Below are 17,077 nucleotides of genomic sequence, written 5' to 3' on the forward strand. Positions count from 1 at the left end.
GCGGCGATCCTCCTGAAGGTGCGGCAGGCAGCGATCCTCCTGGTGACGCGATCCTGCTGGTGAGTAGTTGCCTAGCAACATCTGGAGAGGCAGTTTGTAGACCACTATACAGTGGTCTCTAATCTGTAGCTCTTCAGATGTTGCAAAACTACAACTCCCAGCATGCCCAGACAGTTGTTTGCTGTTTGGGCATGCTGGGATTTGTAGTTTTGCAAGATTTAGATGGCTACTGTTTGGAGATCACTGTGCAGTGGTCTCTAAGCTGTGGCCCTCTAGATCTTGCAAAACTACAACTCCCAGCATGCCCACACAGCAGTTTTCCATCTCGGCATGCTGGGATTTGTAGTTTTACAACATCTTGAGGTCTGCAGTGTGGAGATCACTGTGTGGTGGTCTCTAAACCGTGGCCCTCTATATATTGCAAAACTACAACTCCCAGCATGCACGAACAGCAAACGGCTGTCTCGGCATGCTGGAAGTTGTAGTTGCGTGCCTCCAACTGTTGTTTAACTACAACTCCCAGCATGACCTTCGGCGATCAGTACATGCTGGGAGTTGTAGTTTTGCAACAGCTGGAGGCACACAGCTTGGAAAATACAGAGTGAGGTAACAGAACCTAACTCAAGGTTTTTGAACAAGTGTGCTTCCAGCTGTTGCAATTTGAGTTAGGTTCTGTTAGGCCCCTTTCACACTACATAATTACTCCGTTTTTGAAGTTCCATCAGAAAATCGGCAGTAAAACGGCAGTTAGAAAATCCTATACGGCCGTTAGAAAAATCCCATAGATTGTAATGGGATTTTCTAATAGCCGTTATAGCCCGTTATTAATAACGGCCGTTATTTTGTGACAGAAGATAGTAGCGGGAGAAATAGTTTTCAAACGGCAGTGTTTTCAAAACAGAGCCTCCAGCTGTTGCAAAACAACAACTCTCAGCATTGCCGGGCAACCACTGACGGTCCAGGCATGCTGGGAGTTTAGCAACAGAATCACTGGCATAGAATATTTTTGGTAGCGGAGGCAATTGTAAGGCCCTATTCACACGGCAGAATTTCTGCTCATCCGCCCCAATTCTGCTTCCGCTTTTGAGGATTTTGTGCTGAATTGATGCTGAATCCCAGCAGAAATTCTGTAGAAGTGTGAATGGGAGTGTGGACTCTCATAGAAGTGTATTAAGCTTTCATTTGAGGAGGAATTCTGTGAATAGGGCCTAATGCTTGCACCGCGTCCGCCCCTATGCAAATCCCCAATTTAGGTCTCAAATGCGCATGATGCTCTCTCACTTCGTATTTCATGTGGGGTATTTCTGTACTTAGGAGCAATTGCGTTACAAATTTTGGGGGGCTTTTTCTCCTTTTACCCCATATGAAAAAGGAAAGTTGGGGTCTACATCAGCCTGTTAGTGTAAAAAAATAAAAATGTTTACACTAACATGCTGATGTTGCCCCATACTTTTCATTTTCACAAGAGGTAAAAGGTAAAAAAGACCCCCAAAATATGTAACACAATTTCTCCTGAGTACGGAAATACCCCATATGTTGAAGTAAAATGCCCTGTGGGCACACAGCAAGGCTCAGGTGTGAGAGCGCACTATGTATATTTGAGGCCTAAATTGGTGATTTGCACAGGGGCGGCTAATTTTACAGCGGTTCTGACATAAATGCAAAAAAATAAATACCCACATGTGACCCCATTTTGGAAACTAGACCCCTCATGGAACATTACAAGGGGTATAGTGAGCCTTAAAACCTCACAGGTGTTTGATGAATTTTCATTAAAGTTGAATGGGAAAATGACAAAAAAAAAAATGTCACTAAAATGCTGGTGTTACCCTAAATTTTTATTTTCACAAGGGAAAATAGGAAAAAAGCCACTGATCTGGCACCATGGGGGCTTTGTAAATGCATATGGCCCTCGACTTCCTTTCCAAACAAATTCTCTCTCCAAAAGCTCAATGGCACTCGTTCTCTTCTGAGCATCGTGGTGTTACAAATTTTGGGGGGCACTTTCTCCTATTACCCCTTGTAAAAATTTGGGGAAAAAACAGCATTTTAGTGAAAGAAATTTTTTTTTCATTTACACATCCGAAAAGTCGTCAAACACCTGTAGGGTGTAAAGGCTCACTGGACCCCTTGTTACGTTCCTTGAGGGGTGTAGTTGCCAAAACAGTAGTCCATGTGGAGTTTTTTTTGCTGTTCTGGAACCATAGGGGATTCCTAAATGCGACATTCCCTCCAAAAACAATTTCAGCAAAATTTACTTTCCAAAAGCCAAATGTGGCTCCTTTTCTTCTGAGCATTGTAGTGCGCCCGCAGATCACTTGACTTCCACACATGAGGTATTTCCATACTAAGAAGAAATGGGGTTACAAATTTTGGGGGGCATTTTCTCCTATTACCCTTGTAAACAGTATTACCCCTTGTGTAAGGTCCTGGACAACAGTGTACAAGAAAGATATAGTGGAGCTGGAGAGGGTTCAAAGACGGGCAACCAGAGTAATAAATGGAATGGGAGGACTACAGTACCCAGAAAGATTATCAGAATTGGGGTTATTTAGTTTAGAAAAAAGAAGACTTAGGGTCGACCTAATAACTATGTATAAATATATCAGGGGACCGTACAGAGATCTCTACCTTGATCTATTTATACTAGGGATCGACCAATTATCGGTTTGGCCGATATTATCTGCCGATATTCACGATTTTAGACATTCTCGGTATAGGCAATTACCTTGCCGATATGCCGATAATGACGATAATGATTATAACGATGATAATGATAATCAATATCGGTCAATCCCTAATTTATACCCTGGACTGTATCCATTGACAAAAGAAGGTTTCTACACCAGCACAGACGAGGGTTCTTTAGTGTAAGAGGAGTGAGACTGTGGAATTCTCTCCCGGAGGAGGTGATCATGGGGAACTCTGTAAAAGAGTTCAAAAGGGGTCTGGATGCATTTTTTTTGGAGAGTAATAACATCACCGGTTATGGATTCTAGATTTATAGGGACAGAACGTTGATCCAGGGATTTATTCTGATGCCATATTTGGAGTTGGGAAGGAATTTTTACCTCTAGTATGAGGGTTTTTTGCCTTCCTCTGGATCAACTCAGTAGGGACTCATTAGGGATATAGGTTGAAATTAGTGGACTCTGGTCTTTTTTCAACCTTATGAACTATGTCACTATGTAAAAATAACAAATTTGGGGGAAAACCAGCATTTTAGTGAAAAAAAAAATATTTCATTTACACATTCGACTTTAACAAAAAGTCATCAAACACCTGTGGGGTGTTAAGGCTCACTGTACACCTTGTTACGTTCCTTGAGGGGTGTAGTTTCCAAAATAGTATGCCATGTGGGGGTTTACTTGCTGTTCTGGCACATAGGGGCTTCTTAAATGTGACATGCCCCCCAAAAACCATTTCAGCAAAATTCGCTCTCCAAAATCCCATTGTCCTTCCTTCCCTTCTGAGCCCTCTAGTGCACCCACAGAGCACTTGACATACACATATGAGGTATTTCCTTAAGCTGAAAATGGGATGAGTCCCTAAGGGGTTAAAGAGAATGTGTCATCAGAAAACGACCTATTGCTTAACTCCTTGGGGACGGAGCCCATTATAACCCTAAGGACGGGAGCATTTTTTGCAATTCTGATCACTGTCACTTTAAGCATTAATAACTCTGGGATGCTTTTACTTTTCATTCTGATTCCGAGATAGTTTTTTCGTGACATATTCTACTTTATGTTAGTGGTAAATTTTTGTCGATACTTGCACCATTTCTTGGTGAAAAAATCCAAAATTTTATGAAAAAATTGAAAATTTAGCATTTTTCTAACTTTGAAGCTCTCTGCTTGTAAGGTTAACATACATTCCAAATAAATTATATATTGATTTACAAATACAATATGTCTACTTTATGTTTGCATCATAAAGTTGACATGTTTTTACTTTTGGAAAACATCAGAGGGCTTAAAAGTTCAGAAGCAATTTTCCAATTTTTCACAAAATTTTCAAAATTGGAATTTTTCAGGGGCCAGTTCAGTTTTGAAGTGGATTTGAAGGGCCTTCATATTAGAAATACCCCATAAATGACCCCATTATAAAAACTGCACCCCTCAAAGTATTTAAAATGACATTCAGTAAGTTTGTTAACCCTTTAGGTGTTTCACAGGAATAGCAGCAAAGTGAAGGAGAAAATTCAAAATCTTCATTTTTTACACTCACATGTTCTTGTAGACCCAGTTTTTGAAATTTTATAAGGGGTAATAGGAGAAAAAGCCCCCCAAAATTTGTAACCCAATTTCTCTTGAGTATGGAAATACCTCATATGTGTATGTCAAGTGTTCGGCGGGCGCAGTAGAGGGCTCAGAAGGGAAAGAGCGACAATGGGATTTTGGAGAGTGAATTTTGCTGAAATGGTTTTTGGGGGCATGTCACATTTAGGAAGCACCTGTGGTGCCAGAACAGCAAAAAAAACACATGGCATACTATTTTGGAAACTACACCCCCCAAGGCACGCAACAAGGGGTCCGGTGAGCCTTAATACCCCACAGGTGTTTGACGACTTTTCGTTAAATTCGGATGTGTAAATGAAAAAAAAAATTTTTCACTAAAGTGCAGCTTTTTTTCCAAAATTTACCATTTCTACAAAGGGTAATGGGAGAACAATCCCCCCAAAATTTGTAACGCAATTTCTCCCGAGTACGGAGATACCCCATATGTGGCCCTAAACTGTTGCCTTAAAATACGACAGGGCTCTGAAGTGAGAGAGCTCCATGCGCATTTGAGGCCTGAATAAGGAATTTGCAATAGTGGTGGACCCGGTTACAAGGATGGGGCTTATCTCCACCAAAACCCTACAGCAGTGTTTCCCAAACAGGGTGCCTCCAGCTGTTGCAAGCCTCCCAGCCTGCCAGGACAGTCTATGGCTGTCTGGCAACACTGGGAGTTGTGGTTTTGCAACAGCTGGAGGCGCCGTTTAGGAAACACTGCCGTATGAGACGTTTTTCATTTTTATTGGGTGGGGGGGGGGGCGGGTTGACATGTAAGGGGGTGTATGTGTAGTGTTGTACTTTTTATTATTTGCTAGTGTAGTGTAGTGTTTTTAGGGTACATTCACACAGGCAGGGGTTCACAGTAAGTTTCCTTGAAGGAAACCCACTGTAAACACGCCCGTGTGAATGTACCCTGTATATTCACATGGGGGGGGGGCCCAAACCTTCAGCTGTGGCAAAATGACAACTCCCAGAATGCACTGACAGACCGTACATGCTGGGAGTTGTAGTTTTACAACAGCTGAAGGCACACTGGTGGGGAACCACTGAGTTAGAAAACAGACTCTAGCTCAGTGATTCCAACCCATGTGCCTCCAGCTGTTGCAAGACTACAACTCCCAGCATGTACGGTCTGTCAGTGCACTCTGGAAATTGTAGTTTTGCAATAGCTGGAGGCACGTGGGTTGGAATCACTGAGTAAGGAAACAGACTCTAGCTCAGTGTTTCCCAACCAGTGTGCCTACAGCTGTTGCAAAACTACAATTCCCAGCACGGCCAGACAGTCAGGGATGCTGGGCGTGTAGTTCTGCAATATCTGGCCCTTCAGATGTTGCAGAACTACAACTCCCAGCATGCCTGGACAGTCTGGGCATGCTAGGAGTTGTAGTTATGCAACAACTGGGGAAGAACAGTGGCCTCCAAACTGTAGCCCTCCAGATGTTGCAAAACTACAACTCCAAGCATGCCCAGACTGTCCAGGCATGCTGGGAGTTGTTGTTCCGCAACATCTGAAGGGCCAGATATTGCAGAACTACACGCCCAGCATCCCTGACTGTTTGGGCATGCTGGGAGTTGTAGTTTTGCAACATCTGGAGGGCTACAGTTTGGAGACCACCATATAGTGGTCTCCAAACTGTGCCACTTCAGATGTTGCAAAACTACAACTCCCAGCATGCCCAGACAGTCAGTGCATGCTGAAAGTTGTAGTTTTGCAACATCTGGAGGATCACAGTTTAGAGACCACTACACAGTGGTCCCCAAACTGTGACCCTCCAGATGTTGCAAAACTACAACTCCCAGCATGCCCAGACAGCCTTTGGCTGTCTGGGCATGCTGGGAGTTGTAGTTTTGCAGCTTTTAGAAGGCCACAGTGAAGATCACTTATCGCGATCTTCACTGCAGCCTTCTCCGACGCACTTTCCGGCCACCGCTCCTCCTGCTGCCGCCGCTGCTTTGTGGATGCCGCCGATGCCGCCTCCGAAGGTCATGCTCCCCCCCTCTCCGCCCGTGTTCCCCCGCTCTGTACCGACTTCCAATCGGTGGCCAGAGCGGGGGAAATGAACTCTAACCCCCCCGCCCCCCTCCTGCCATTGGTGGTCAGCCTGACCGACCAATGGCAGAGGATAGGAAGGGGTGGCAACACTGCCACCTCGCTCCTATCCTTTAGGCTGGTCGGAGCTGGCTCTGACAGCTCCGATCAGTCTTATTTTCCGGGAGATCGGGTCACCAGTGACCCGATTTGCCCGGATCGCGGCAAATTGCAGCTCTGAATTGACCTGCGATTTGCTGCGATCGCCGATATGGGGGGGATCTCAGGACCCCCCTAGGCATTGCCATGGGATGCCTGCTGATAGATATCAGCAGTCATCCCGGTCCGATCACCGCCCGGCGAGCGGCAGTGATCGGAAATGCCGAGGGCGTATGGATACGCCCTCCGTCCTTAAGTGACGGGACGCGAGGGCGTATGCATATGCCCTTCGTCCCCAAGGAGTTAAATCAAGTTTTTGTCTTTAAAATTTTTTGGTTATGTTTTCCATATTACTAAGTATATTATTTAAAATAATCCTAAAATCTTGCAGTTGAGACGTCCTGGTCTGTAAAGATCACTTCCCAGAAGTGCATAGGATTTGAGTAAAAGGTGACACCAGTGTATAGATAACAGAGGTACACGAAATAGCTGATGCTCACAGATCAGCATACCCCTCCCTAAAGAATGACCTCTGTAAAGGCCACAGAGCACGCCCAGGCACCTTTCCTATACATGTCAATGGGACGACTGCTGTCTTTTGAACCTATTTCCTTCTAGCTTGCCATAAGGTATATCTTGATGCACAAAAAATGAAATACAAAATGTTACACACAGAAAATGGAAACAGATTAGAAAAAAGAATATGTTTCAGTATCTGCCTAAGATCTGCTTAAAGGGTTTTTTTATCAACTGGTGCCAGAAAGTTAAACAGATTTGTAAATTACTTCTATTAAAAAATCTTAATCCTTCCAGTACTTTGTAGGGGCTGTATACTACAGAGGAAATTGGATTTTTGGATTTCTCTTATGTCACGACCACAGTGCTCTCTGCTGACATCTGCTGTCCATTTTAGGAACTGTCCAGAGTAGCATATGTTTGCTATGGTGATTTTCTCCTGCTCGTGACATAAGAGAAATCCAAAAAGAAAAGCATTTCCTCTGTAGTATACAGCCCCTAAAAAGTACTGAAAGGATTAAGATTTTTTTTATAAAAGTAATTTACAAATCTGTTTAACTTTCTGGCACCAGTTGATCTAAAAAAAAAAAAAAAAAAAAAGTTTTCCACGGGAGTACCCCTTAAGATATTTCAGATATTTAGTATGCACATTATAAAGGGTGAAAGTGCTTACCCTGCAGGGTTGCTGGCTCTTGACCTACATGGCCACTGCAGATTTTCATGCTGATCTCTGCTCTAAGAGTAGTTATCTCCATTTCATACTCCTGTCTTGTCTCCTGCAATTCATGGAGTTCTGCTCGCAGCCTGCACAGCTCCTCCTGCAAGGAAGCAATGTCACTCTCCCTCTCAGCTGCAGCTTCTTCTGCAGCCTGCCGCAGAGACATGATCTCCTCCTGAGCACATCGCAACTCTTGGGACACCTCCAGCAGTTCGCACTCCTTCTCCTGCTCCAGGCTGTCTACTTCTTCCTGCACAGAGCGCAGCTGAGCTTCAGAGAGATGAAAGGAACATGTTATTCTGAGGCGTAAATTACATTACAGAAGTTAACCAGTATAACAAAACTTAGTGTCTGATTATGGAGGATTCAATCCCTGGGACCCCGCAAGATCTCCCAATCGGTGGCCCAACTCTCTACACGAATAAAGTGTGTTAACCATGGCACAAAGCTGTGGCCGACACAGCCCCTCCATGCATCTCTATGGGAGAGCCAGAGATATAGCAGTGTGACCCCAGCCGTTGGCTGTCCGGGAATGCTGGGAGTTGTAGTTTTGCAACATCTGGAGGTCCGCAGGTTGGAGACCACTGCCCTAGGTGATAAGTTTTGTTATACTGGACTACTCCTTTAAAAGAAATGGGCCTACATAGGTTGTGTGAACACCTCTTAAGATAGAAAGAAGTATCTTAAAATGTTCGTTACCCTTTAAAGGGGTACTCCGGCGCTTAGACATCTTATCCCCTATCCAAAGGATAGGGGATAAGATGCCTGATCGTGGGGGTCCCGCCGCTGGGTACCCCCTCGATCTTGCATGCGGCACCCCGTTTCTAATCAGTCCCCGGAGCGTGTTCGCTCCAGGTTTGATTACCGGCGACCACAGGGCCGGCGGCGTGTGATGTCACGCCTCCGCCCCCGTGTGACATCACTCTCCGCCCCCCTAAATGCAAGCCTATGGGAGGGGGCTGTGACGTCACACAGGGGCGGAGGCGTGACGTCACACGCCGCCGGCCCTGTGGTCGCCGGTAATCAGACCCGGAGCGAACACACTCCGGGGACTGATTAAAGACGGGGTGCAGCATGCAAGATAACGGGGGTACCCAGCGGCGGGACAACCGCCATCAGGCTTCTTATCCCCTATCCTTTGGATAGGGGATAAGATGTCTAAGCGCCGGAGTACCCCTTTAAAGGGGTTATCCAGTGTTGTTTTTTTTTTTATATTTTTTGTTCTGCCCAGGCTGCGACAAGAAAAGAACATACTTTAGTTTACCTCCCACCACTCCCCCAGTGTGCTGATATCGCTCTCCCGTTCTTTGGCCCTGTTTTTTTCTGCATTCTGGGGCCACGTCACACTACGCTAAGCTTATCGCCGGCCGCAACAATGTCTCACCTCAGCCAGAGATATGCCTAGTGCCAGTGTGATGCAATGGGCCCGGGTACTAGGAAGAAGGTCGAGCCCTGACATGGAAAGAGGTGTCAGCAGAGAGCACTGTGGTCAGGCAGAAAAGAAATTCAAAAAGACAAGAACTTCCTCTGTAGTATACAGAAGATGATAAGTACTGGAAGCATTAAGATTCTCAAATAGAAGTAATTTAAAAATCTGTTTAACTTTCTGGCACCAGGTGATTTAAAAAAAAAATCCACCGTAGTACCCCTTTAATGTTTTTTTCGCAGCCCTAGAATTTGTAAATCAAGCATATGTATGTCACTGCACCGCTCACCTTGCAGTCTCTGAATTTGCTTGGTAAAAATCTCAGCTTGTTGAGCACTTGCCAATCGCTCTTCCTCCAAGATACCTGTAATACAAAACAAAAAGTAACAGCAGGTGGCTGCACCAATGCAAAATCAGTTTGATCAGTCTTAAATATGTATGTTGTCTTATATTAGTATAGGAATGAAGAAGGGGACAATAATCTGCTGGAAGACTGGTGTATGTTGCTATAAATGGTGCTGTCGTGCTGTTAGAGGAATGATAGGGTTAACCATCTATTAGGTGTATTGCAAATTGGTCAGATATCAGGTTCTCCTGTGGGTGAAGCATGCTTCAAAGGAGGAGGTAGGAATGATGCAATGATTGAGAAAACGTTTAAATGTGAATATAACAGAATGTAACAGTACAACATTCCATTGATAACATATGAGGCTTGGGAATATTAACACTATTTACCCTGCATCTCCAAAAAGCTGTCTTCATGTTTAAGTGCCAGTTCCCGTGTTTCTTCCAGTTCTGTCAGCAGTTGTATGATCTGGGTTCTTAAATCTTGGCTATCTAAAAGCATACTACTGGGACCGCTTTCTGAACCACTTGGAACATCTCCAGACTCTGACTCAAGGTCCGGCGGCTCTTCATCTTCTGAATCTGAGAGCAGTCAAGTAAGTTAAACACTTATAAATCGGCCTCACATAATGTATCTGGTTTTTAGTATTTAGATTAGTTCAAGACAGCAGAAAATTCAACCTTGTCATTGCCCTATTACTCCAATCATGCAGCATCTGGTTAGTGATATTAGTAATTAGTAATTATTTATGGAACTGCTTTCCTCATATAGAAAAAAAAACTTATGGGGCCCTTACTGGTTCGTGGGCCCAGGTGTAACTGCACCCCAGGTTTAACGCCTTTCAACAACTATGTGGATAAGGACCTTTCAGCATATCAATGGCTGAGGGAGGATATCGCTGCAGCCGGCAGAAGAGATTCGGTGACTTTTTTATTTCTTTCCTAAAGGAAAACCTATGCTGATTTATGACCAAAGCAAAGTTGTCCTTTGATCCGGTCATGAATCAGTTCAGAAGATAGGCACAAGAGAGAAGAGAAAGGCTGAGAAAAAGCCTACCAGAGAATAGCTTCTCTGATGGACTTTACTGATAACAGAAGCTGTAGAAAAAGAAGTAAACATTTTTTAATAATGACTTATGGAAAAAAGGTTTTTGTACCATAAGTACAAAGCAAGAATAGAAAAAAAAATTCACAACAGTGTCTACAGCCTTTTATATTTAGACAGGAGGTCTCCTATGTATTAAATGCTCTGCATGAACATGAAGAAAACATGAGCTGTCATCTAAAGGCCCTTCAATTCCCCTTCACTCTGCTGCCTGTTAACAGTGGCAGCAAGAGAGCAGAAAGCTTTGGAGGCACATCCAATCCGTATGTATATTATGTCTGCTGGAAAACATTCTGCCAGGTGAGGAATCATGCTTCAAGATACGACATTCAGATGACCAGAATTAAAGTTAAGTGTAGGAGAAATAATGGTCTGGTGCTGCTTTTCATACTTAGTTACAGCAGTTCGAAATCTTAAAACTGTGGCATAGAATTACATTCTATATAATTGTATGATTCCAGCATTTTGACTAGAGGCAAGAAGATGGGCTACAAGGCTAAATCTGTAAATGGGGCTCCCACCAGAATGCTTCGATTTATGGCACTGCTTTCCTCAAAGTCCTGACTTTTAAGATACATTGAAATGTAAAAAGAATATCCTCAAGACCAAAAGTTATCCCCTATCCGCCGAAAAAGAGATAGCTGATTGTTGGGGATTCAAATGCTGGGACCCCCTTTAATCATGAGAATGGATGTCAATTGTTAATGGAGCATTACCCAACTCTCCATTCATTCTCTTCCAAACATTGCCAGGCACTGAACTTCTGAAGTTCCATAGACAGTGAATGGAGCAGGGACCAAGCATTGTGGTCGATTGCTCCATAACAATTGACCTCTACTTTTGGAATTGGTGAGGGTCCCAGCAGTCGGAACCCTACTGATCATCTATGTAATAAGTGATCACTTAAAATTTTGGGATAATCTCTTTAAAGGGGTACTCCAGTGGAATTTTTTATTTATTTATTTTTTTTTACAAATCAACTGGTGCCAGAAAGTTAAACAGATTTGTAAATTACTGCTATTTAAAAATCTTAATCCTTCCTGTATGTTCCAGATGAAGTTTTTTTCTTTTTGAATTTCTTTTCTGTCTGACCACAGTGCTCTCTGCTGACACCTGTGTCCATTTCAGGAACTGTCGAGAGCAGGAGAGGGTTGCTATGGGGATTTTCTCCTGCTCTGGACAGTTCCTGAAATGGACAGAGGTGTCAGCAGAGAGCACTGTGGTCAGACAGAAAATAAATTCAAAAAGAAAAGAACTTCCTGTGGAGCATACAGCAGCTGATAAGTACTGAAAGGATTAAGATTTTTTAATAGAAGCAATTTACCAATCTGTTTAACATTCTGCAACCAGTTGATTTATAATAAAAAAATCATTTTTTTGCCCTGGAGTACCCCTATAAATGCAAGTTGGACCTCATCAGTGTTCTTTTGCTTTAATGCACTACAGTAAAAAGTCTAGTGGAAAGACTTTCCTAAGAAGGAAGGAATTTTAGAGCATCAAAGGGAAAGGAGGGACACCTCTATAATAAAGCATATTAAATGAGATATTCAGTAAGTGCTTACGGATGGGATATTCATGTGGTATATACTTTTGACCGTATAATGTATAGTATGCAAAGGTATAACCCACAAAATATACTGCATATGTGGCTTTTTAAGAATAGAAAGTATAGTAGAGATAATTTTTGCTTGCTAAAGTGTCACTACCATATGTCACATAAAACACTGGCTTTTCTTTATTGCGTACAAGTAATGTTTGATTCTCTATTGTTTTTTTCCTAGTATTGAATGACTTGTATTTATCGTTTTCTTGTGTCCCATATTTGACACTAATAAATAGTAGAAGTTGAAAGCCTTTAGACGGACTTATTTTGGTGCATTGCAGAAGATAATGTATTATTCAACAGAACAAAACACAAATAATAAACATATTGCTGATTAACCTTATTTTTTTTTTTAACCAAAAACCTTACTAAATATTTTCTTTATTTTCTGTCAATAATTTATATTTATATATATGTATAATATAATTTGATTTGTAAGTATGATCACATGCCACAGATTAGTTGCAGACATTTTGGTGCTTAAATTTTCTACAACAAATCTGCTTTATGTGAACACACTGCATTTCTCCATACTTGATACACATAAGCACATACAGAACTATATATCTGGCGCACATTGTTACAGACTGGCGCAGACATGTCACAGACACTATGCACCAGAATAACCCAACAGGAACAAGTAAATGAGGGCCATTATGTCTATACATCCAGTAACACCTGTCCGTACACTTTTCACTTTGTGTTTGTTTTATTCATTTATTATCTTTAAAGAAACTGAATAGATTTACTTACACTCACCATTCAGCAACTCTCTGGGGTAAGAATGATTCCTTCTGGTAAGAGGCTGAGGAATCCAGCGGCCGGTAGATCCTGAGCCTGGGTTGGATGCTATAGCAAAAAGAAAAATACATCTATATTATATAGTTAAATAAATTACATATTTTACAAAAGAATCAGAGTCTCTATCAGGTTTGCAACTTGCACCTCCTTGGTCCCGATGATAAATCAGTAAAATAGTTCACTGCCTACTATGCATGTAGTAGGCTCCCTTTAAGTGGTTATCCAGCAATAGCAAATCAGAGCTTGGCATTACGTCAAGGTGTGGCGTTACGTCACATCCCCAGTCCCAGAAACCCGGAGGTTTTCTAAACTGGGAGATGCAGCCCGGCATAGAATGCGGGTGCTGCAGGGAGATTTCGGGGTCTCAGCGATGGGCCCCCCCCCCCCCCCCCGCAATCAGTCATCGTATCCCTTATCCTTTGGATAGGGGATAAGATGTTTTTGCCGGCATACCCCTTTAAGCAATGCATGTAAAATTGCATGTAATAGTCCTCATATGGAGACTATTATTTAAAATAATGTAAATAAAAATAAACATAAGCATGTTTGGTATCACTGCATGTGGAAATGTCAGAACTATTAATATATACTAATATATAATGTTAGTTAAACTACATGGTCAATGGCGTAAACATTTAAAAAAAATACTGAATTTTAATCACTTCATATACCAGAAAAAATAAAAAGAGATCAAAAAGGTCTATCAAAGAAAAATGGTACCGATAAAAACTACAGATTATGGTGCAAAAAATTAACCCTTATACATTCCTGTATACAGAAAAATAAAAGAGTCATAACGGTTAGAAGAGGACAATTGTAAGCATACTACTTTTCTTAGGCAAGGATTCCACTGAGGTTTTTGCACAGCTTTTTTTATAGGCTTAAAAACACCAGAAAAAAACGCCAGAAAAACTGCCACTGTTTTTCCCTGCGTTTTGGCGTTTTTTCTAGCATTTTTACCTTTTTGTGGAATTTGCCTTTTTTGGCCCCTTTGGTGTTTTTTTTTCCAAATTTGTTGGGTACCAAAAAAAAAAAAAAGGATGCAGTAGGGATGGAAAAAAATGTATTTTACAAAATTTTTCTTTTTTATAATTAAATTTTAATACATTTTTTATAAAGTGTGTGTGTTTCACATTTTTATTTATTTATTTATTTTTACATTTTTAGGTAGTACTACTACTCCCAGCATGGAACATACACTTCCATGATGGGAGTAGTAGTACCTGTACTAATGGACAGACCGTCCAGGTGTTACTCCGGACACCCGATGGTCCATAATACAGCAGAGATGCGGAGCGGCTCTATACAGTGCTCGCATCTCTGCATTATACGTCGGGCCGGCCAGTTATGTGAATAGAAATTCACCTCACTCATTCACATTTTCCAGCCAGAGTGGGGATTGGCCGGATGGTGGCAGCCAATCACAGCTCTCAGAGGGAAATATGAATGAGTGATGTTCAATTCCCATCACTGGCCGGAGTATAGTGCAGAGATGCGGAGCGCAGGAGAAAGCTGCTCCATCTCTGCAATAGAAAGGACGATCACAGCGGATGTCAGGAGTGACTCCCACTGTGATCTGTCCTTAACTGCGGGTACTACTACTCCCATCATGGAGCACACTCTGCTCCATACTGGGAGCTGTAGTACCTGCATTAATAGACAGATCACAGCCAGTGGCACTCCTGACACCCGCTGTGATCCTCCTGTACAATGTATAGATGTGGCCGGCCGCTCTTCTATGGTCTCCTGCACTGACATATATATACACCTATTCATATTTCCCGCAGATGGTTGTGACTGGCTGGAACCATGTGGCCAATCACAGCTCTGCGGGAAATATGAATAGATGTATATATACGTCTGTGCAGGGAACCATAGAAGAGCAGTCAGCCGTATCTATAAATTATACAGAAGGATCGCAACGGACCCAGGGCGATCTGTCAATTAGTACAGTGTGTTCCATGCTGTAAGTAGTAGTACTACCTAAAATATGTAAAAAAATAAATAAAAAAAAGTGAAAAACACACACACACACACACTACATTTTTATTATTGTCGGCTACATTTTTATTGCCCTGCCCGCTCACATAAACTCATCCCTGTTTAAAATGTAATAAAAATGTTGTTATAATTTTTTTTTGTTAAATACAATTTTTTCCATCACTACTGTATGACTTACAGAAGTGAGACAGCTTACTGTCAGCATCAAGCAGTTAGTCACTATTTTGTGTTCATTGATCATACTAATGACTTTTTAAAATAAAATGCATACACAAAAGGAACTAACTGCTCCTCCTGAACCTGTCTTTTTACAGTCTATCACTTCCTTCTTCTCATATCACAAATTCTTTTGGCCCCTAACACTATGGACTCTCCCCTCTCCTAGATTCCCTCAAACTTCACTGACCTAATCTTTACCTTGAAAAATGTATGATCACCCACTGCTTTCACTCATTCTCTATTGGTAATCCTTAAAGTGGTACTCTGCCGGGAAACATTTTATTTTTTTAATCAACTGGTGCCAGAAAGTTAAACAGATTTGTAAATTAGTGCATAATGTGTAATACTTTTGTATTAGGAGACCATGCTTCAATTTCATATAATTGTTTATGAAAAATTAATAGATAAAAACATGAAATCAATAATCATGCAAGCACTAATAAGAATAGCCTACCATTGGACCCTAGTGGTAGGGATAATTTAAATAGATATAACACTGTTAATACTTGGGAATATAATAATAATGTGACTGGTAGATAATATAAGGCTTAAATGCTAAGCTCCCACATTAGCAAAAAAAAAAAAGCATGCACAATAGATGGTATAATGTTGCTTAAACCGGCAGCCGGTAATCCGGCACTTCAGATGAATCGCTGTGAGATAATAACTGTCCGTTCCTTGTCACTCAAATGCTCATAAAAGGAATGATCATAGATATAGACTGATGCATTCACCCGCTCAGATACAGTTCTTATATTAAAGGTTAGGTTACATCTCACCCAATGTGCATACAGCCAGCCGCTGGTCTTGTGCTGCGACGGACCTTTTGGATACAATGTGCCTGCTTCCTTTGGCTGCCACAAAGTGGCTGATACGGCGTCTCTGTAGGGTACAGTTGATGGTAGACGTTAATGCAAGGTACTGTGCCCGATGTTCTTAGCCGTTCACTGGGAGATTCACATGTGCCGCTGCTCCGGCAGGAGCGAGATGTTACTCGTGTAGCGTTCCAGTGCAGATGGCGGGTGATGTCAGAGGGCTAGGGCGGATTTCAGCTAGACCTGTTGTAGAAGTTCATGGATGAATGAAGGCTCCCAAATATATAGCAGTGCGTCTACTTAGTGCTCCGTTCAGACTAGACTAGATGCGTTTCAGGGTAATAATAGTAGTGTTCACAACCCCTTTTTCAGTAGATAAAAAAGTGTATGTTAGATTGATATATTTAAATAGCCAGTCACCATCTGTTTCTGATTAGAGAAGGTGCATCTAATATAGGAAATGGATTTATTATCACTCATATAGACATTGGCCCTGATTTACTATTGTAAATTGTGCCAGAAATTTTGTCTGCGCCAGAATTGAAAAACCTGAGAAACTCTCCATTTTACTCAGAAAACCCTAAAAATGGGCGTGATCATTGAGAAAATGGGGCATGGTGTGTCCCCAACATTTTCACAAAAAACCAACATATTTACTAAGGTTTCCACAGAAAATGTGTTGGATTTGAGCTGAGGAAAATCCTACAGATCAGAACATGTGTAAAAGAAGCAAAATGTAGGGAAAGTGGAAAATGTAGGGAAACCTTATTAACCCCTTAACGACGCAGGACGTATATTTACGTCCTGCGCCGGCTCCCGCGATATGAAGCGGGATCGCGCCGCGATCCCGCATCATAACGCGTGGGTCCTGGCGCTAATCAACGGCCTGGACCCGCGGCTAATACCACACATCGCCGATCGCGGCGATGTGCGGTATTAACCCTTTAGAAGCGGCGGTCAAAGCTGACCGCCGCTTCTAAAGTGAAACTGAAAGTATCCCGGCTGCTCAGTCGGGCTGTTCGGGACCGCCGCGGTGAAATCGCGGCGTCCCGAACAGCTGATC

The 17,077-nt window shown here is 42.3% G+C and overlaps 1 protein-coding gene across 9 annotated transcripts in view; it reads right to left on the bottom strand.

Moving 5' to 3' along the window:
* Positions 1 to 17,077, bottom strand: part of CCDC136 (coiled-coil domain containing 136) — a 71,294-nt gene that overhangs the window by 45,483 nt on the left and 8,734 nt on the right. For 7 of the 9 annotated variants that reach the window (XM_056573122.1, XM_056573126.1, XM_056573119.1 and 4 more), the window contains exons 2-5: positions 12,932 to 13,027; positions 9,861 to 10,052; positions 9,415 to 9,489; positions 7,655 to 7,969 (exon numbers count right to left, since the gene is read on the bottom strand). In XM_056573122.1, the coding sequence (XP_056429097.1) occupies positions 7,655 to 7,969; positions 9,415 to 9,489; positions 9,861 to 10,052; positions 12,932 to 13,027 (678 nt within the window). The remainder of the gene's footprint in view (positions 1 to 7,654; positions 7,970 to 9,414; positions 9,490 to 9,860; positions 10,053 to 12,931; positions 13,028 to 17,077) is intronic. The other 2 variants (XM_056573121.1, XM_056573125.1) reach the window with 1 other exon arrangement.

The sequence above is a fragment of the Hyla sarda genome, chromosome 4, assembly GCF_029499605.1.
Source record: "Hyla sarda isolate aHylSar1 chromosome 4, aHylSar1.hap1, whole genome shotgun sequence".
In the NCBI taxonomy this organism is placed as follows: Eukaryota; Metazoa; Chordata; class Amphibia; order Anura; family Hylidae; genus Hyla; species Hyla sarda.